At 36.5% G+C, this 22098-nt stretch overlaps 1 protein-coding gene across 2 annotated transcripts in view; it reads right to left on the reverse strand.

Moving 5' to 3' along the window:
• Positions 1 to 548: 548 nt before the first annotated feature.
• Positions 549 to 22098, reverse strand: part of LOC132095595 (NACHT, LRR and PYD domains-containing protein 12-like) — a 594505-nt gene continuing 572955 nt past the window's right edge. The window contains exons 26-29 of one of the 2 annotated variants that reach the window (XM_059500733.1): positions 9660 to 9833; positions 8269 to 8442; positions 1603 to 1781; positions 549 to 902 (exon numbers count right to left, since the gene is read on the reverse strand). In XM_059500733.1, coding sequence (XP_059356716.1) covers positions 901 to 902; positions 1603 to 1781; positions 8269 to 8442; positions 9660 to 9833 — 529 coding nt within the window. In that variant the 3' untranslated portion in view covers positions 549 to 900. Of the gene's footprint in view, positions 903 to 1602; positions 1782 to 8268; positions 8443 to 9659; positions 9834 to 12006; positions 13919 to 14241; positions 14356 to 14667; positions 14782 to 16654; positions 16737 to 22098 lie in introns of those variants that run through there. The other variant, XM_059500737.1, reaches the window with a different exon arrangement.

The raw sequence follows: 22098 nt of genomic DNA on the forward strand, positions 1-22098 counted from the left end.
GAAGATTCAAACATTCACTGATGCTCCTGAAGGAAACACAATACATTAAGACCCAACCAATGCCAAAATCAAACCTGCGCTCTTGATTATCAGCATGGATTTTAGATGATAGCTGATAGTTCTAGTGATCGACTATCAATGCTGATTAATCATCAAAACTGATCAATCAGTCAACCTCTATTATTCATTTCTTTTGAAACAGTGATCCAGAAATATATCAAAATAAGAACTCCAAATCTCTTCAGATGATAAACCTGTGCTGGCGTTTTCATTTATTTTGGTGAATTTTAAGTCTATATTCTGTATTTAATTTCTAATTTAAATTGTGTTTTGATTCTCATTTTATTTTAATAGATACTTTTATATTTTCTATGTATTTCTATGTTTTCATACATTGCCAATAAAAAAAAATGATAATTTAAAAAAGTAAAATATTTCTGTGTGATCCTCAATATCACTGAAGCTCATTTCAAAATAAGAGTTTTGAAGTGTATTTAAATCAAGATACAGCAGGCACACATTTCTCATGATGATATCAAGTGGAAAATGTACAAGTGATAAGATGTCTATTTCTGAATTTCAGGATACACAGTTATGATGATCTATATTAAATCTGGACAGCTCAGGATATAACCCCATCACTGAAAATATCACATTGATTTACTTGGTTTTCAGTGCTGTATAAACAAATCAACTATTTTCTTAATGTCGTTTGGATAAAAACTTATTTTGATGAATTAGTTTAGTTTCCTTGAAGCTTGTTTCTTCTGTTCATCAACACTGCTCCACACATTACACTTCCATGCATTCATTTAACTTCACATCACTGATTCCTGTAGCGGCTCTTATTCACCATCATCTGATCCTGAGGAAACTGAACTGACGTCTTAATACAGAGAGTCCTACAATAAAACACACAGACAGTCAGATATGAGTATGAGACATTACTGCTGTCACATCACATCAGCAGATCCAGCTCAGAAACACACAGTATATTCATATTACAGTCAGAGATATGAATCAGAGTATGTGAGCGGAGCGCGGAGTGGAGCGTGTGATTTTGACTGGAGCGAGGAGCGGATCTTTTAAAAGTCGGAGCGTCGTGGTTTTCACTCGCTCCAAGAGCGCTCCAGCACCGCTCCGTCACGAATACAATTCATGCCAACAGCCCGTAATATAACTGGATATTTAGCAAGAAATCACATGTTAAACATATTTAGCTGAAATACTTTAGACGTGGAGTGAAGGTGGAGCGGTGTTTCTGATATCAGTGAGTGTGGAGTGGAGCGGAGCGGAGTGATAATTAAATGATCGGAGCGCGGAGGAGAAATTGTTGATGCTCCACTCCGCTCACATACTCTGATCTGATGAACAACTGATCATAGATTAATAACAGTGAATGATCAACAACTCTCTCTTTATCATTTACACACAGAGACACTGGAGGAGATGAACATATTCATATATTCATAGATCATCACAGAATTAAACAGTTTAAAGAACCGAAACTAAAGTGGAGCTGAATTATTATCTTATATTCTCCAAATATGTCTGTTACTTAACTTTGGCCATTTTAAAAGATTTAAATAATAATATACTCACAGTAGTATAATCTCTCCAGTTTATAACGGGGATCATCTTTCAGATCAGAGAGTAACTTCACTCCTGATTTTCGTAGATTATTCCCAATCAGATCCAGTTCTCTCAGGTGTGAGGGGTTTGATCTCAGAGCTGAAGTCAGAGCAGAACAACCTTCATCTGTGACGTCACAATAACTCAACCTGTAGAGAACAATGACACACTCTTCACTCTCTCAGATCAGATCAGTTTAGCTGTGAATCCATTAGTAAAGAGAAAGAACAAATCAATGTGTGATGAATCACTGGACTGAGATTTAAAATGTCAAAGAAAAAAACACATGATCATAAATCATAAAAGCCTCATTCAAAAAGAAAGTAAAAATTATTTATTACTCTGTCAGGATTTTTAACCAAATACAGTCATGTGATCAACTAGAGACAAAAAAGAAGGAAGATCTGACCACGCCCCCAGCACTCATTATTAAAAATATGTATTTTACCACATTAAAAGATATATCTTATATTGTAAAAATACACACTGTCCTGTAAAAAATAAAAAGCAGAATTTAATAATCATGACAACAATATAATAATATATTATAATAAAGTACTATAATATATTATAGTGAAGTATATAGAATTGTTATTATTATTAAAGTACCTGCCAAAAGTTTGGAAACATTAAAATTATTAATGTTTTTGAAATAACTATCTTCTGCTCATCAAGACCGAATTTATTTAATCAACTTCTTTGTAAACAACAACATATTTATAAATGTTTCTAATGATGAATGTTGTGTTCCCAAATGTAAATTAAAGCGTCTCAAACCAAGCGCAGCACTAACAGTGAATCAGAACCAGAAACAGTACAGTAACAGCAGACATGGAGCGCCTCACACTACAGTCTATTATATAATTACAGCACAACCGTTGTGAATTTATGACAGCATTACCAATCTCAGATTCTCACCGTCATTCATTAAAAGTCACCGGGTCGAGAAACACGTTTCAGTGGGGATCCTAACTAGAGATCGACTGATATGGGTTTTTCTATAGCCGATGCGGATGTTTAGAGGTCAGGGTCAGCCGATGGCCGATATGTGCTGCCGATATCTTGAAGTTTTCCCCTTCATTTTCATGCTAAAATATCACACTAATAATAAGTGGATGCACAACATTTCTAAACTTATCATCATCTATTGAGCACTGACTTGAACCATCTCTCGAATCTTAATTTTGTGCACTGCACGGTATTAAAATAAAAAAATGTATCCAAAGTTAACCAAACAAATCAATGAACTGACCAAGTATTAAATATATGAAACAGGTAATTATATATATATATATAAGTCAATCATTTACATAAAAGTTTTAGAGCATTTATCAAGTAGAATTTTTCAAGTTTGTTGGAACATAAATGTAAACTTAAATATACATTTAAATAAATACAATTTTATAAATAAAAATCAATTAAACTGAAAAATATAAAAAATTAAATATATAAAAAATAAATAACAGTAGTGCTGCAAACACACTAGCAACCAGCAACATTTGTGTTTGGTATAAATGACACAGAACATCTAAAGTGCATTCTAATTACAAACTTACATCGCAGTCTGTTCATTATTAAAATAAAGTACAGTCAACCAAACACATAAAAGGTTACACTGGTCAGTTTAAACAGACCGTAGTACACCGGTCCACTCTGCTGTTATGCCAAGGACGTTTTTGCTCATGTGAAGAGGATGATCTTTCCGTCTAGTTTACATTAAATAAATAAAAAATATTATAGTTTAACATTCAGATACATTGCGAATATGGAAAGATTTGGATATGTGCAGAACGAGACGTGAGCAATAACCTCCAAATACATCTAGTCAAACCCGCGCTCGCTCGTCCTCGTATGGATCGGATCATTTTCCGAATCAGCAAAAAAAAAAAAAAAGAAAAGAAAAAAAGGCCAAGACAAATAAACATACGTTTTGTCTTTTTTTTAAATTAACATTAAATTATTAAATTAAAATATATGAAATCAACTTAAAGTGCAACTGGCATAATATCTTCTTTTTAACATAATAGCCGGACTCTCATCTTCCAGTGTGCTGTGATGAAGTGAGCAGTTATCATCACAGAGCTCTCCGTCCCCCTGGACGTACACCCTTCTGTCGTGAGCGCAACAGAGGATGCTCGGGATAGTTCATCCACAACTGTTTTCTTCTCCTGTTCATAAAGATCTGGCACAATCTTTTCACTCTAACCTCTTTTCTTCATCATTATATCTGACAGGGAAGCCAAAATGCGCGGGGCGTTCAAGCTCCTCCGTTCCTCTGCTCGCCATGACCACTGAGTGTGGACTAAACATGCGCAATTTTTTTTTTTTTTTTCATAAATCAATCCGCGGGTCACGTGTGTGCCGAACCGAAGATATTGATCAAAGATGATCTGTTGCACCACTACTATAGTGTGTCATTTGAAAACATTGCAGATGTGTTTTAAAATACAACAACGAGCACCACGAAACCATTTAAAGAGGCGCATTCAGCGGTCTCCTTGACGGGAAACAGTCAACAAAGTAAAATGATCTCCAACATATGGCGCGCTCTCTTCATTTTATCAAATGATCATTATCACATCTATTCATTTTACAGTCCTGCTACTAGCATTTTATTCAGACTAAAACCCCTTTAATTCGGGTGAGAAAGCTTTTTTCCAAGTGGCTTTTGCACATAATAATAATACCGCTGCAGACGCATTTTGCAGCATTAAGGTTATTAATTGATCGTGTTTAATTCTACAGTGCCTAATAACTAATTATTTTGTGGACTTCAATAAATTAATAAAAAATATTGCCTAAATAATTGATCATTCATCCACCTCAGAAATAATGACAGACCTACTGCACTCCCCTACACAAGGTTTTTTTTTTTTTTTTTTTTTTTTTTTAAGTAAAAAAGTATCGTATTGGTATCGGTATCGGCGATACTGACCCTATATGTATTTGGTATCGGATCGATACCAAATTTTGCAGTATCGCCCACCACTACCGAGCACGGTGCTGTCTGTGAGTGGTGTGGAGTAACGGAGCCCTCAATCACGCTGCAGTGTTTGTAAGAGCTGACAACTTCTCCACCCCATTTACAGAGTGAGATTCTCTGACTGCCTTTATCTCCCAGGACTGTTGTTGAACCTTTCAAAAGTTTTAGCTTGGGGTGCTTCACATGCAGCAGCAGCACTTTCCACCACACCAATAACACGGGGCTGCCCACCGACGTGCCTGACTTTAAATCGGCGCTACTAAACACGGATATCGGCTGATGCCGATATATTAAAAAATGAGATATTATATTATTCATACTTACTGTAAATTGTGGCAGTATGTAGTAACATATTCTTTCTATGATTCTATTGATTATAAACAGATGCTGTCTTCTAGTGTCCTTCCTTGTGTCTACATTTACATTTATTCATTTAGCTGACGCTTTTATCCAAAGCGACTTACAATTGCTATATATGTCAGAGGTCGCACACCTCTGGAGCAACTAGGGGTTGAGTGTCTTGCTCAGGGACACATTGGTGTCTTATAGTGGATTCGAACCTGGGTCTCTCACACCAAAGGCATGTGTCTTATCCACTGCGCCATCACCAGCCTATATTCCTAAAGCCCCCTACACCTGCTCCTAATCACACTTTTCTTTAATATAAACACCTCTCTGTGCTAATATACACTGGAGTAAATGAGAAGAAATGCAGATTTGTACTCGGGTCGGTCTCCTCAAAAGCCCACTGTTCTTACTCTCTCACTTATCTGACTGGTTTCTTTAGTCATTTTGTCTGCTAACAGTCAAGTCTTATACAACATTAGGAAGATTAGACCCTTCCTGTCAGAGCAAGCCACACAACTTCTTGTCCAAGCTCTTGTTCTCTCCAGACTGGACTATTGTAATGCTCTCCTGGCTCTTCCTGCATGTACTATCAAGCCTCTGTAACTGATCCAGAATGCAGCAGCGAGGGTTGTCTTCAATGAGCCAAAAACAGCTCACGTTACTCCTCTCCTCATCAGGTTACACTGCTACCAGTAGCTGCTCGCATCAAATTCAAGGTACTGATGCTTGTCTACAAGACGACCACTGGCACGGCACCAACATCCTTAAACTCACTGGTTCAATCTTATGTGTCCTCCAGAATATCTCATTTACCCAGTCATTTAAAAATAACACATTTCAGAGCTGTAACAACAATACAGTGATACCGTGATATTGTTGCTTAAGGTTATCATACTGTCTAAATCTCATACCGGCCCATGACTAGATGCCAGTGTTTCCTGTCACAGCTGTGAAAAGATCTGATTTTAAAAACAGTATCATAGCTATCAAACTATTTCTTATGATTTTAAACCTGTATTTAACCAGAATGATCAGAATTTAACCAGAATCAGATTGATCTCAAAGTAAAAAGGTGTTAAAGTCTAATTTTGTGGTGTCTGTGGTTTAAAATTAAATGATTATAATCTTAATTTAAGTGATGAAGGCTTTTGAAAGTCTGCCAATAATCAGTGTTGAGTTCTACTGTAAGCTTAACCCTGCCTGCTTTTACAGATGAAAATATTTTACATTTAGAAAAACAAATGTAATCTGTTACATTACTTTAATAAAGCAATTGAAATAGTTACACTACTTATTACATTTTAAATAGAGTAACATGTAAACTGTAAATTATTATCTTCTCAGCACTGTCTAACAGTAACATCACAGAAAATATTCTGCAAGTCAATGGAGAAAAGTGTCAAAGATTCATGTATTCACTTGCCCTTTCCACTCACTTATGTATATAGTTATTTTCACCTTATGCTGTTGAGTTTATAATTGAAGGAATGAATGAATGTATAGTTATAATAATAATGATGATGATGATGATAATAATAATGATGATAACCAAAAAAATGAATTTAATTAGGCTAAGTGTGCATTAAATGATTTAAAGGTTATCAGAATTAAAAGTTAAATCTGTCACTGCAGCTTTTTGAAGTTGAAGCAAATTTTGTTAGCAAGGATGAAAGAATAGTAGGCTACATCTTCATCAGTTATTTTATCGGTTATTAAATCAGATACAGAGAAGCACAGTAAAATTACATTTATTTGAATGCATTCGTGAGAGAGTGATTACAGTAAATTATTCCTGTCTGTCTGTGCAGTGTCTCTCTAATAATAGTGAAGCTGTGGATTCTGATTACTTAGAAACACAAAGACATTTTTACTGTAACTTTTCTGTCTCTAAGCATTTTTATTTTTTGTGTGTGTGAGTAAGTGAACCGTTATGTGTCTGTAAGTGTGTGTGTGTGTGTGTGTGTGTGTGTTTCTCTGTGTGTGTGTGTGTGTGTGTGTTTCTCTGTGTGTGTGTGTGTGCATGTTAGATGTTTTATTTCCATGTTTTGAATATTTTCTTATGTTTTCTTTAATATAAACACCTCTCTGAGCTAATATACACTGGAGTAAATGAGAAGAAATGCAGATTTGTACTCGGGTCTCCTCAAAAGCCCACTGTTCTTACTCTCTCACTTATCTGACTGGTTTCTTTAGTAATTTTGTCTGCTAACAGTCAAGCATTTGCTAACAAGACGAGCTATTAGCACTTAGTGTAACAGAATCCATTTAAAGGTGTTGCTAATGCAGAAACAGCTTTAACATGAACACAGAAGTCCACACATGAACAAGAAACAAAGACACACAATGTTTTACTTTCTGTATCTCTGTCTCTTGATTGACAGTTGTCTCATCCAATCAGTAGCAAGTATTCCATTCACAAACAATACCTAATGTTTACATTTTGTCTGATTTAATATCTGTGTCTGAAACTGCTCCCTATCCACTATATAGTGCACTATATCGGGTGTCCGAATACTGAGTGAACTACTTCATTCTCTATTTCGTTCACTACTTTTTACCCACAATTCATTCTGATTTTGAGTGTAACCAATGTACGCTATTTCCCACAATGCAATGCGGAGTAGTGGTGAGCTGGAAGAGAGAGCGGGAGCGAGCGAGTTTGAAGGAGAGATGCTGTTTACATCTTTATTATTTCTGCTTTAACGTTTATTTCATACTTTATATTAAAATATATTATGTAGCAATAACTCAGTTTAATATTTTACTAATTTACTGAGGTGACATCACTGTTAACTTACAAAAATGATGATAATGTGGTGGATAATTTAAAATGTTTGTTAATCACAGCGTATTCATTCTGATTATCATTAACGGTCGTCTGAGGACGCTCTACGATCATCTTATCTGAGCTCAAAACACTGATCAGGAGAGATTCAGGATACTAAACATCATAAATACATACAATTATGAACGTGTTAATGTGTGTTTATTTTTGTTCTCAGTATTTTAATAGTATGATTATGAACAAAGTATTACAAAACAAATTAATAATATACCATCAATGAAAGCACAAAGCTGGCGCGGAGGTATGTAGAATTACAATAAAGTAATTTTGAGTGTTATTGCTATTAATATTATGTACATGTAATATAAAAGTACATGTGACGAAGATGTTTTTTCAACAGCTTTAAGTCTGAAGCGCAGTGTATACGTCACCGTCTGAATCCATTCACTCCTTTCTGATATAGTTTTGTTTTTGTTTTTCACTTCACAAATATTTTACAGTGTGTCATATATAATCTTACCCCAGTTTCTCCAGTTTACAGCGAGGATCCTCCAGTCCAGCACAGAGACGCTTCACTCCCAAATCTCTTATTTTATTCCAAGACAGATCCAGTTCTCTCAGGTGTGAGGGGTTTGATCTCAGAGCTGAAGCCAGAGCAGAACAACCTTCATCTGTGACGCCACAATCACTCAACCTGTAGAGAACAATGACACACTCTTCACTCTCTCAGATCAGATCAGTTTAGCTGTGAATCCATTAGTAAAGAGAAAGAACAAATCAATGTGTGATGAATCACTGGACTGAGATTTAAAATATCAAAGAAAACAAACATGATCATAAATCATTTAAAGCCTCAGGATTTTTAACCAAATACAGGCGTGTGATCAGCTAGAGACAGTCTATTATATAATTACAGCACAACCGTTGTGAATTTATGACAGCATTACCAATCTCAGATTCTCACCGTCATTCATTAAAAGTCACCGGGTCGAGAAACACGTTTCAGAGCTGATTCTGCTCGTGTTTGTCGCTTTGAATGATTTGAACGCTTTAACTGTCCAGCAGATATTTCCTTTCACAGTTTATTTAGGAAATAGCTGAAGACTATTTGTGCGATTTCAATCATCATGCAGGTCACCTACACTGTGAGATATTATTCATACTTGCAGATAGTACTCACACCTCAATGTACTGCAGTGCTTTACAGAACAGTAGGTAATAACATATTCTTTCTCTGATTCTGTTGATTATAAACAGATGGTGTCTTCTAGTGTCCTTCCTTGTGTCTCTTCCTAAAGCCCCCTACACCTGCTCCTAATCACACTGAAGCTGCTGATCAGTAAAGCTGTTCTTGAAGCTGCAGGAAGAGACTCACGCTTCTGAGTTTGGGAACAATATGAGCTGCATGTGATTGATTCTCCAGAACATCTGATCAACACGAGGACAACACATATATATTTAATTACATACATGTTAGACGTTTTATTTCCATGTTTTGAATATTTTCTTATGTTTTCTTTAATATAAACACCTCTCTGAGCTAATATACACTGGAGTAAATGAGAAGAAATGCAGATTTGTACTCGGGTCGGTCTCCTCAAAAGCCCACTGTTCTTACTCTCTCACTTATCTGACTGGTTTCTTTAGTAATTTTATCTGCTAACAGTCAAGCCTTTGCTAACAAGACGAGCTATTAGCACTTAGTGTAACAGAATCCATTTAAAGGTGTTGCTAATGCAGAAACAGCTTTAACAAGAACACAGAAGTCCACACATGAACAAGAAACAAAGACACACAATGTTTTACTTTCTGTATCTCTGTCTCTTGATACAACTATTGTGTTTTCTGGCTTTCTGGGTGATTTGTTTTTCACTTCACAAATATTTTACAGTGTGTCATATATAATCTTACCCCAGTTTCTCCAGTTTACAGCGAGGATCCTCCAGTCCAGCACAGAGACACTTCACTCCCAAATCTCTTATTTTATTCCAAGACAGATCCAGTTCTCTCAGGTGTGAGGAGTTTGATCTCAGAGCTGAAGTCAGAGCAGAACAACCTTCATCTGTGACGTCACAATCTCTCAACCTGTAGAGAACAATGACACACTCTTCACTCTCTCAGATCAGATCAGTTAGCTGTGAATCCATTAGTAAAGAGAAAGAACAAATCAATGTGTGATGAATCACTGGACTGAGATTTAAAATGTCAAAAAAAAAAAAGTAATAAATAATTTAAAGCCTCATTCAAAAAGAAAAAAAAACTTTTACACAGTCAGTATTTTTAATGTCTTATGTAAAAGTTCATGCAAATCTATTTAATCACACTATTCATTACACAGCTTAGCTTTAGTGTTATTTCAATCTGTATTAATATGTACGGAGTAGTGGAGTGTGTGTTTGTGTGTGTGTGCGTGTGTGTGTGCGCGCGTGTGTGTGTGTGTGTGTGTGTGTGTGTGTGTGTGTGTGTGTGTGCGTGCGTGCGTGCGTGTGTGCGTGTGTGTGTGTGTGTGTGTGTGCGTGTGTGTGTGTGTGTGTGTGTGTGTGTGCGTGTGTGTGTGTGTGTGTGTGTGTGCGTTTCTTTATCAATCAAGGATATCAGAACCTGAGATCTCCCACACTGTGAGATTCACATTCGCATTCCTGAGCAAGGCACTGAACCCCCAACTGCTCCCCGCGCGCTGCAGCATATTTCCAAAAACAAGATTTAAAATCTGAAATCATTTTGCTTCTCAAGTAAATTGATCTCGATTCAGGAGTGTTTAGATATTGATTCTATGATGATGGTTGATGGCTGTAAGATGCATATTTTATCTCCCTCATCTTTCTGAAGGAGCAGCCAGCGATAGAAAAGCAGACATTTCAAAATATTAGTCTCTGTTTCAGAATGAGCTGTATTTCTGTTTGTTTATAATTAAAATTCCAGCAAGATTAAGATTTCCCAGTCAGTTTCGGCATTTTTAGTTGCACACTGCATTTAAAGTAGGCCTAAAAATTTGATATTTGTTCTAGAAAACAAGACAAAAATCCTAAGAAAATCATTTTTTGCAGTGAAGTAAACCGAGCACGTCTGAAGTTCTGTGTTTGTTATTCAGAACAAATTCAAGCAGCAGTAAATCTCAAACCTGTGTGCATGTGCTTATGTTTTACTGTACGCTACACAGCACTGCATCAGATTTAGACCGTATTTCACTGTATTCTTGCCATAAAATCAAGAAAAGCTGGTTTACTTCACATCAAGTCATTAAAAGTGTCACCTGTTCAGTGCATGGATTTATTTGCTGAATGAATCACGGTGAAACATCAATCAAGGTGTTTCAGAACTGCAGAATTCACACAAATCTCTGCATTAATTCAAGAAATCAACAGATAAATGAGTAAATGAGAGGGAGCAGGTTTGTTGTGGATCTGAACCCGTGTCTCTGACATTGTTGAGCAGCGCTCGAGCACTAAACTACTGATGATCTTTTCCTGAAACACACAGACGAATCTTTTCCAGCAGCGTGTTCACGAGAGAGAAGCTCTTCATTCCTCTCCTTCACAATCATAAAGATCATCAGTGGTGTCCTGCACATCATTGTTTTGAGCTGACTGTGAGATCTGATGCTCTAGAGCTGGATTTGTGTTTATTATAGTCTTCAGATCCTGATCTGATATATAGACCGTCTTTTATTTCTGTGTTTGGACACTAATGTTGTGAATCAGAGCTTGTTCTGTAGTTCTTCACAGAAATGAGTCACATCTGAGTTTGTAAAAGTCATTTTCACAAAAGGCTGACATGTAAATGAATATTTAACGCAGATCTCATTAAATGACAAACTCTCAGCTTGTTTTGTGTGAATAATTTCACTTTATACACTTCAACAATAATTTCACTAATTTTCACTTTCACTTTTTTCACTTTTCACAATAATTCATGTACGTGTGTGACCTGCTGAAATGAATCTGTGACATTAATGTGGTCACAATGCTTCAAGCACAAGTGAAATGTCTGAAGGTCAGCTTTACTGATCAATGTGTGGAGCGTCTCTTTGCTGCAGCTGCTGCTGATTTAATGAACCAGTTTCTCATGTGACGGGGTTGTTTTTACCCGCGCCGCTAACACACGCTTTACTCTAATATCTACTGGATTAAAAACACCTGTCCTGACTCCTTTAAGATTCTGGCCTGTTATTCAGGAGAAAATCTCTCATTCAGGAACATTTATTGTAAAGGAGTCAGATTCATTATTAAATATGATAGTTTAGTTGATGATGAAACACTCACACAGCTTTTCTGCAGTTGATCACAGCTGGTATCAGTCTTCTTCTCCCCTCAGCTGATGTCTTGTATTTCATGGTGTCCAGTTCATCCAGTGGCTCCTCTGACATCTGAAGCATGTAGGAGATTGTTGAGCAGTGAGCAGGAGAGAGTTTCTCTGAGTGTTTGTCTGATTTCACAAACTCCTGAATCTCTCTGAACAGAGTCTGATCTTTCACTTCCAGCAGACAGAGGAACAGATTGATGGACTGATCAGCTGAGAGAGGAAGATGTTCAGGATCATCTTTGATCTTGTCTTTAATGTACAGTGTGGTTCTGCTGATGGTCTCTGAGCTGTTCTCTGTGTGTGTCAGTAGATCCTGTAAGAGTCTCTGATTGGACTCCAGTGAGACGCCCAGCAGGAACCGCAGGAACAGATCCAGACGTCCATTCTTACTCTTGAGAGCTTTATCTACTGCTGATCTTAGTAGACCATACAGAGAGACTTTATCAGATCTGTAATATCTGAATTCTTCCAGTGTTTTCTTGTTCTTGGTTAAATAGCTGTAAAGCAGATAGAAAGCAGCGAGAAACTCCTGAACACTCAAATGAATGAAGCTGTAGACTTTCCTCTGATGAATCACAGATTCCTGCTTAAAGATCTCAGTGCAAATCCCAGAATACACTGAGGCGTCAGTGACGTCTATGCTGCTCTCAATCAGGTCCTCCTCATAGAACATCACATTGCCCTTCATCAGCTGCTTGAAAGCCACTTCAGCAAGTTTCACAATCACTTCTCTGTTGGACGGCAGGAGTTTCTCTGGATCTCTCTCTTCATACTTCTGCTTCCTCATGTTGATCTGAATCAGCAGGAAGTGGATGTACATTTCAGTCAGAGTTTGAGGGATTTCTGCTCTCAGATCTTCTTCCAGGAGCTTCTGAAGCACAGTGGATGAGATCCAGCAGAAGACGGGGATGTGGCACATGATGTGGAGGCTTCTTGCTCTTCTGATGTGTGAGATGATTCTGCTGGCTTGATGCTCATCACTGATTCTCTTCCTGAAATATTCCTCCTTCTGAGGCTCAGTGAATCCCTGAATTTCTGTCAGACGGTGGATGTATTTGGAGGGGATCTGATTGGCTGCTGCTGGTCTGGAGGTGATCCAGATGAGAGCAGAGGGAAGCAGCTCTCCTTTCATGAGCTTTGACATCAACACAGCCACTGATGAAGTCTCAGTCACATCACAAACTTTCTGAGCGTCTGAAAACATCAGTGTGATTCTGCTTTCATCCAGACCATCAAAGAAGAACACAACGTTACACTCCTCATAAATCTGTGAGTCCAGATCTTGAAGTTCAGGATGAAAGTCCAGCAGAAGTGTGTGAAGACTGTACTGATGATCTCGGATCAAGTTCAGCTCTCGAAATGGAAGCACAAACATGAAATCTACATCCTGATTGGCTTTTCCCTCGGCCCAGTCCAGAATGAACTTCTGCACAGAGACGGTTTTTCCGATTCCAGCGATGCCTTTAGTAAGAACAGTCTTGATCTGCTCTTTCTCCTCAGATCCTGCTTCAGCGGAGGTTTTAAAGATGTCATTGCAGTAGATTGGAGTGTCTTGTGAGTGTTGTGTTCTGGCTGTTTTCTCCATCTGTAAAACCTCATGTTCTTCATTCACTCCTTCTCTCTCTCCCTCTATGATGTAGAGCTGTGTGTAGATGCTGTTCAGGAGGCTTTCATTCTCCTGGAGTTTCAGTCCCTCACATAATCTCTCATACTTGTTCTTCATGCTGGTTTTGTGCTGCTCTTTGACTCTCTGTAGTTCATCATTCACTGCTTGATCAGGTTTATTCAGAGACGCTGTAACGCTCGTGTTGTTCAGACAGAAGACAGAGGAGACTCCTCCAGAGATGCTTCGCTCTCCATCTGCTCTGCTGAAATATCACAAGAACAACTGATTAAACATGTCTCAGAATAAAGGATGTGTAAATTATAATCTAAACCAATAGAGATTTCAGTCTTGTATTTTCAGTATAATTTTACTCTGATCTGCAGCAAACACTAGATGTGTGTGAACAGTGAAGTGTGTTCAGGAGCACAAGAGACAATAAAACAAGCTCCTGCAGCTCCTCACAGAGTCTTCAACACCTTACACTGCACAACAAACATCTGATATCTTTTATACTAAAAATGTCTCAGTGTAGATTTTGGTGAGCTTAATATGTGTGTTTACGCTAATATTTATATAAAACTGTACCTGAGATCAGTGTTTGTATCTCCACTCTTAAACTTTTCTGGAGGATCCATAGACCAATCACTCCTCACAGACACACAGCTGGACTCTGCTTCTGATCTCTTCTGATCAACTGAACTATAACAGAGAGACATTAAAGTTAATCCTTTGAATTATCATATTTAACAAAGTACAAACTCATATATTATGTAAACAATCACTTCAGGATCATTTCATTTACACAATTTTTTATTACAAAAGACTATAAATAGAACTGTGTTCTTTCACAAATGCATCTCTTCGTGTAACACTATATATTATTAAAATATCAGATAAAGATAAAAAATATTTTTTAGCAATGTGCATGAAACATTTATCATATATTGTAGAAAATATACATTTTGATAATATAAAATGATATGCTATAAAAATATTTATGTAAAACTGTACCTGAGATCAATCTTTGTATCTTCACTCTTAAACTTTTTTACTGGAGGATCCATAGACTCATCAGTCCCCACAGACACACAGCTGGACTCTTCTGATCTCTTCTGATGAAATAATCTATAACACAACAGAGTTATTATTTATGATCATAATCATTTTCTTCTAAAGTCTTTTATGTTCCATTAAAAACACTGTATGAGGCAGATTAAGGTTTCAGGGGCCCTAGGTAAGACCCCAAGTATGGTGAACTGAATCGAGATTTTGCTATCTTTCTCTGCCTTTGAGAAAATGGAAGCTCAAACGGCTGATCTTGAATCTCCTCCTTGTGACGTTATAAGGAGAATTTTACCTCCTCTTTCTCTGCTTTGCCCGCGCAAATATTTACATATAATTCAGTCGCAATGTCAGCACAGGCGTTACAAATAGACTTTTATGATATGGATTCGACAGCACCGGCACAAACAGTGAGTAACAGTGTTCATTAATGCCTGATCTGTGATCAGTGATTTCTGATGTGTAGCTAATTCAAGTTCACAAAGACTTTCTTTCTAAATCGTTTAATAGTGTTTATGCATCAGTGAATCAAGCCAGTGACAACGATCAACTTCACGTTGTTTCTCTTAGTAGCATGAAACAAATCTGTTATTTAAATTGTGATTTAACTACAGAGAGCGATCAAAGAACGCTCCCTTTATTTCCGGAGCTGTCACACATCGCGAGTAAATCTGCACACTTGCCTAAGCTGCTGTTACAATGAATGACGCTGTTATGCTGCACAACGAAGCTCTTACTGTATTCATGTGGTGTATTCATGTGTTTGCTGTTAGTTGTGGTGAAAGCATTTTGTGAGAGAAAACGTGTTGCAATAATGACGAGATCACTGCATTCACGCAATAAACAGACTCTGTCTACTCAATGCTCATCACTGCAGGGATGGGAAAAGATCGAAAAAATAATTATATAATCTACACTTCCACGATTCATTAATCTCGACAGCTGTAGTATATATATATATATATATATATATATATTTGAGAGGGGTTCCACATGTAATACGCATTTCAAATGCAAAGATGTCAGCCAATCACAACAGTTGTGGTTTACTCGGAGTCTCACAGCAGACACGCCCCTTCAAACAGAGCATTCAAGCCAGAGGGCTAATATCAGGATATAAAAATGCTTTTTATTTCTACATTTTAAATGTAAAAATCATACTAACAATATAAGTACACCTAAGGAAACATTAAAAAGCATTTAGAGAAAAGGAAATAATCCATGTCATGGGACCTTTAACAAAATCCACTTGTCCTGGACAATCGTTAATGTTGAGCCCTGGACACACACACACACACACACACACACAACCAATCCTACAGTGTTTCCTCTACATTCCCAGTGTCCCCGCAGGATTTTGTGAGACTGTGGAGGGTGATAATTGGTTCCATTTTCCATTTTGAGCCATTTCCTACTGAATATAAATTCATGTGGAGCCACAAAACCTATTTGATCCCTAAAATGAAGATAACATGGCATATAGCTAAAGTTTAATATTCAGTTATGTTACAGGACAGGGACGCAGCAATCATTTTAGAAGTGAGGAGGACAGGAATGTCAAATGTAATAATAATAATAAGAAGAAGTAGTATGTATGTCTAATTGACCAAAAAAATAACATTTTACAACTTTTAATTGGCTAAGAAATAAAATATATTGCTGGACAATAACCAATAATCTGTATTCTATAATTCGATAAAGTTACTACAAACACTTTTCCCATTTTTATCACAGAATAGAGCAGAAAATATATTTTATAGCTTCTGTACTGTAATAAGAAATGCTGTCAATTAGCACTTTATCATTCATATACTTTATAGTCTGTAGATGACTTGAAAAACACACATAAACAATATATTGTCACAATATTGTTTGTCTCCAGACACAAAAACTCCCATCACTGAAGGTGATTTAATACAGTGTTTCTTCAAAGTACCTGCATCCTGGAGAAAACTCTTGATCTGTGGATGTTTGTGTGTCCTCCATGATGAAACAGAATCTGATCTCCAGCACTGACTCTGAATAGAAATGACAAACAAACTCAATAATTCAGCTGAACGGATCCTGAGAGAAACAGATCATGAGATACACATGTTCAGATACACAATGTTAGTTGTGTGTTAACAAATGATAAAATAAACCACACACAACACCAAACACCAATCAAAACACCTTCATCTGCTCGAAAAAGAAAATATTAAACATAAAATAAACAAATAGAACATATAAAACTAAACGTCCTTCTGAGTAAATCTGAAAGCGGAAGTCACTGTAAAGCACTCAGCACTCACCTTATTTACACACATTCACAAAATCCACGACTTTCTATGAAGCAGCTACACGAAAATCATGATTTAGTTCCGACGAAACACTTTGATATTCCGTACAGAATCGTTTCTGGCTGTTTAAATGGTGAAACATAAACTCAGTTTTATTCGAGACACTGAAAAAAAATGATGGCGCCGAGACTCTGAAGGGAGCGTCTTTAAACTCCACACACAGCGAGAAAACGCTTGTGATGTCAAAACAATATAGCGTACACGTTTTAGCAAACAAAATCATTAAAAAAACCAATAATTAAATCTTGCATTGTTATGCGAAAAAAACAGAGTATAAATCAAGCGGGAACCTCCCCGTCAGTATCTTGAAACACTTTCACTCACTTTAACTGTAATTAATCGACTGGCCGCTCAGACCCATAGACCTCCCATGTTAAAATACACAACTTTACAGCAGAAAAACATTTGTTTACAGCCAGGTACAAAAAGTGGTTTCTTTGAAGCAGCTACACGAAAATCATGGCTTAGTTCCTATGAAACACTTTGATATTCCGTATAGAATCGATTCTAACTGTTTTAACGGAGAAACATCAACGCTAAACATTTGCTTTCACTTTTATTCGAGACTCCACGCAGCTGTAATTCTTAAGGGAGCGTCTTTAAACTCCGCACAGAGCGGAAAAACGCTTACGATGTCAAACCATTCTTCAAATAACGCACACGTTTTAGCATACAAAATCATTTGTAAAAAATCTAGCATGTATACAAAAAAAAGGATGACAAGGTATAAATCAAGCATCACCATCTCTCTCTTGAAACACGGAACTGACTTGAACTATAAAGACTTAAAAGATAAGGCAGTGTAAACTAAATTATTACAGTTTTTTTTACAGACGCTAGGACACATTTCTCAATACTTAGGTCTCTTTTTCAAAACTCTTCACACAGTGAGCACAACAGAAGTCTATGTGGGCTAAACTGAGGATCAATTATCATTGCTTTGGCACAAAATGCACTCAATGACTACATCTCTCAAATTTCATGAATTCTTTTCTCACTCAGACACAACAACTGCCAAAACTCTTTGTATGTACCGGCCAATTTGCACATGCTTACATACTGTTTTCAAACAACTTATGTTCAAACAATAACAATAACATAATACAAAACTGAATAAGACAGCAATTTGCTACATTTCTACAGTAATATTTGAATGAAATATATTTTATATATTTTAAAATGACATGCTATAAAAACAATTATAAAAATGACCATCCACATGATCAAATGTCCCTCCTGGATGCAATGAATGCTGATGCCTGGACATATCAGCAGAAGATTGCCAGGGATGGATCAGGCATGCCAGAAGATTCTTGCCTAGGTGTATTGCCCTAGATGACATAAGATATGATGTGGATGAGAACCTGTGGCCAAATGGAGAAGACCGAGTAGATTAGCATTACTATTGTATCTGTATCAGTGGATGGTGTGGATACAAATTCTTGTATTTTGGAATTAGTCAGTGCAAAAAAATAAAAGAAAACAAACGACATAAAATATTGACAAATGCTGCATCATGTCTGATTCATTCCAGTAACATATATTGCAGTGAATTATAAACAGAGATGTGTCCTTGTTTCACACAAGAAAACACTGTATAATGCTTCATGTTGTTAGTGTTTTTTAGGTCATTGTTTTGTGGATGACAAAGTGTGTTTGTCGGCTGTGGACCTTTGCAAGTGTTCTGGAAGTATGAGTTGATTTGAGACCTGAAGAAAGTGTTTTGGTAGTTGTAGTGCATTTTGAATGTGAAATTAACTGCTTTGTCAAGCTGAAAGTTTGTTCGGAGAACTGTGTGAAGAGTTTTGCAAAAGTTACCTAAGTATTGAGAAATGTGTCCTAGCGTCTGTAAAAAACTGTAATATAATAAAGCTAATAGGGTGGGTGGCAAGTGGTCATGAAAAAAACTAAATTATGAGCATTTGGTTGCAAGAATCCCTTACTAATATTATAAGATGACATCAGTGGGAAAAATTAAATTATAAATATAACAAATTGTAATCAAAAGTATATGACCCCATTAAAGGGATATTTTGTCATCATTTAGGCTACGTCCACACCAAGCCAGAGCTCTCCTTATCGAATCTTTTTTTCCAAATCTCAAAAAATATCACAAAAGATCACAAAAATGAAGAATTTAAGAATGTTAAAGAATAGTGATGTGTCATTCTAGAACGATTTGTTCATTTTGAACAATTGTTTAATGTGACTCTGGAAGAACGAGTCGTCTCGGGGAGTGATTCGTTCAGTCGCGCATTCGCAATGTTCAATAGGTTCTGTTCCGCTAGTAGTGATTCACCTGTGTCAGTCAATGCAGTCTTGAGCCGGAAAGAGAATTGATTAGTTCATAGTTCGGGTCTATCGGGTTTTTGACTCGTTCCTTAATCACGTGACAGCCCCATACGCTAAACCATTGCAGTCTGAGCCGGAAAGAGAATTGATTAGTTCATCTCATGAGTCTTTCGGGTCGAGTCGTTCCTTAATCACGTGACAGACCCATACGCTATTTCTGACATTTCTGTCACTGTGTTTTTGTTACTGTTTCTTCAGGATCTGTGGTGTGTTATTATTTTATAAATAAATAAAACCCTGTTATAAATAAAATATTGATTAATTTGTCTTTTTGACTGTCTATCGGTAAATACAAACTAGGCTATATAATAATATAATTATCCAAGCCTACAATAAAAAACTATTTATAGCCTAGTTTGTTCATTTTTAGTCCAATTTTGAGTTTGCTGGTATAATAATTGCTTTTCCTAGGCAGACTTGACATTTTGATCAACGTTTGTGTAAGAACTAGATGTGTTCGGGAAGTAACGCGTAATATTTTAATTAGATTTTGCTTAAATGAATGAAATAATCTAAATGACTCGAAAAAGATTCGTTCATTTTGCTGAACGAGTCGTAAAATGATCCGAACTTCATCATTATTAAAGAATGTCCATATGATGAAAATCACTGGGCTCCGAAACAACATTTCAGCGATTTTCAGTGACATTCTTGAAAATAATTTCTTTCACAGAACAAAAGAAAGTCATACAAGTTTGAAACAATGTCTAGAAGAAATCATAACCAAGAGAAGGGGTTAAAAAATAACAAATTCTAGATTTAGATATTACGGATACTAATACACTCACCTCACTGATGAAGTGGAAGTGGAAACAGCAGGAACCATTGAGACCTTTAATTTAAGATTTGTTAAACTGAATATGGTATACTATGTTACTGATCATTGAGATTCTTAGCTTTTCTTTTCATGCAAATCAGTGATTTATTACCTTCGTGTGCCTAATCAACACAGATTTGTTTTTCTACATCCAGCTCAGTAACAGTATCTCCCCAGCTGCTCTTCTCTGACGCTCGCCGATCACTGTTTGTGCCGCCAGACTCTGTGTGTGACTCTTACCCAAACTGACCTTGTCCTCTTCTGATACACGTCTTAGCCAGATAGATCCTCCATCTGCAAAACAAATAAATAACAAATAAACAAACATAAAAATTAAACAGCTTTCAGGATAATAGAAAGTGTCACTTTATTTTTGATGGACTCCTGGTCAAATTATCTGTTTTCTTACTTTGCTTAACCTGCAACTAATGTAATATATTGCTTCAACATTAATCAAAGGTGATCTTTCTTTTTTTAAATAATTTTTCCTCTCAAGAACTGGTGTTTGGTAACAAGGGCTGAAGACACCGTGTTGTGTTCGCCTGTTGCACACCTGAAAATAGAGAAAAACATTTTTACCCTCTGTAATGATTCGTCAAATGAGTGGGAGGAAGCAAGTGCGAGTTAATAAATTTTTAATAATAGAAAACAGACAAGATTTTTGGGAATATTTAAGCTTTTGTGGTCTCAGTTAGGTTCATTAAAGTGTTTCCATCAATTTCAGTCTCTGTTAAAACAACAGGAGTCAAATTATAGTTATAAAGTTAGAGATATAAAGGCAGTTATAAAGTACACACAAACAGTACTATTTGAATTCAGTATACTACCTTGATAGGGACAAAGCTGTCTCTTTTGAGGATTGATGATAATATCATCCTGCTGTCGTCCAGGTTCAGTTCTTCAGGAATGAAGTAGCAGCACATTACCAAGCAATCAGTGTAGCTCACAGCGCCCTCTGTTGGTGAAAATAATCAAAACACAAGGGATCTGGTGACCAGCAGACTAAACTCTTTACAAAGATTTTGAAATAAAACATCTGAGAAAGGTCTTTAGGTGTAGTAACTATGGTATACGCAGAATAATTAACTCTGGACCGGTTAACTATTTTAATATTATGGCCACATTAACATTGTGTGTGTGTGTGTGCTTAATTTTTCTACAATTTCTTGGCCCATCGTTATTTATTCATATTGTAACACACAATTATGACATTATGTAGGTTTTATTTGCATAGCTTTTCAAAAAGATTATAGTTTATTTGAAAGGTTTTGTTGTCTTACCTCAGATATTCAGATATTCAACCTGGTTCAAATGCTTCTGTTTTCTTTGTTTCCATTCTCAAAATCAAAACAAAATAATAATATTAATAAAAAAATAATCTTGTCAGTGAAACCTTAGCAACACACAGATATGCTTCACATTTGAAGGAGTGTTACAGAAGGACATGTGTTCCTCAATAATATAAATGTGTGCTCAACCTGATCATGTCCAAAATGTGTTTTTCCAAAATTTAAAATAATTCATTTTTTCATGTTCTGAGCTGAATTAGGAGGCTCTCTGAGATTTGAAGGTTGAATGTGGTATGGAGGAATTTTTAAAGGATGTACGGCTGTAAAATATGAGGATAGTCTTTTGAACAGAGTCTATTTTTAAGGGTAATAATTTCACTTCACCCTCTCAATTTAACACAGAATAGCTTCTTTTCCATTTATGAACATAAAACTGAACTTAGATTTTTGTGATTTTTCAATTCTGATCTAAAAATTGAGAAAAGCATGGTGCAGTAAATGTTATTGTGCAGTTCAGAGATGTGTGAGGTGGTCATGAGTACAGACGAAACACACTGTATCAGCTCAAGACCGAAACATTTGG

This window comes from Carassius carassius, chromosome 19 (genome assembly GCF_963082965.1).
Source record: "Carassius carassius chromosome 19, fCarCar2.1, whole genome shotgun sequence".
In the NCBI taxonomy this organism is placed as follows: Eukaryota; Metazoa; Chordata; class Actinopteri; order Cypriniformes; family Cyprinidae; genus Carassius; species Carassius carassius.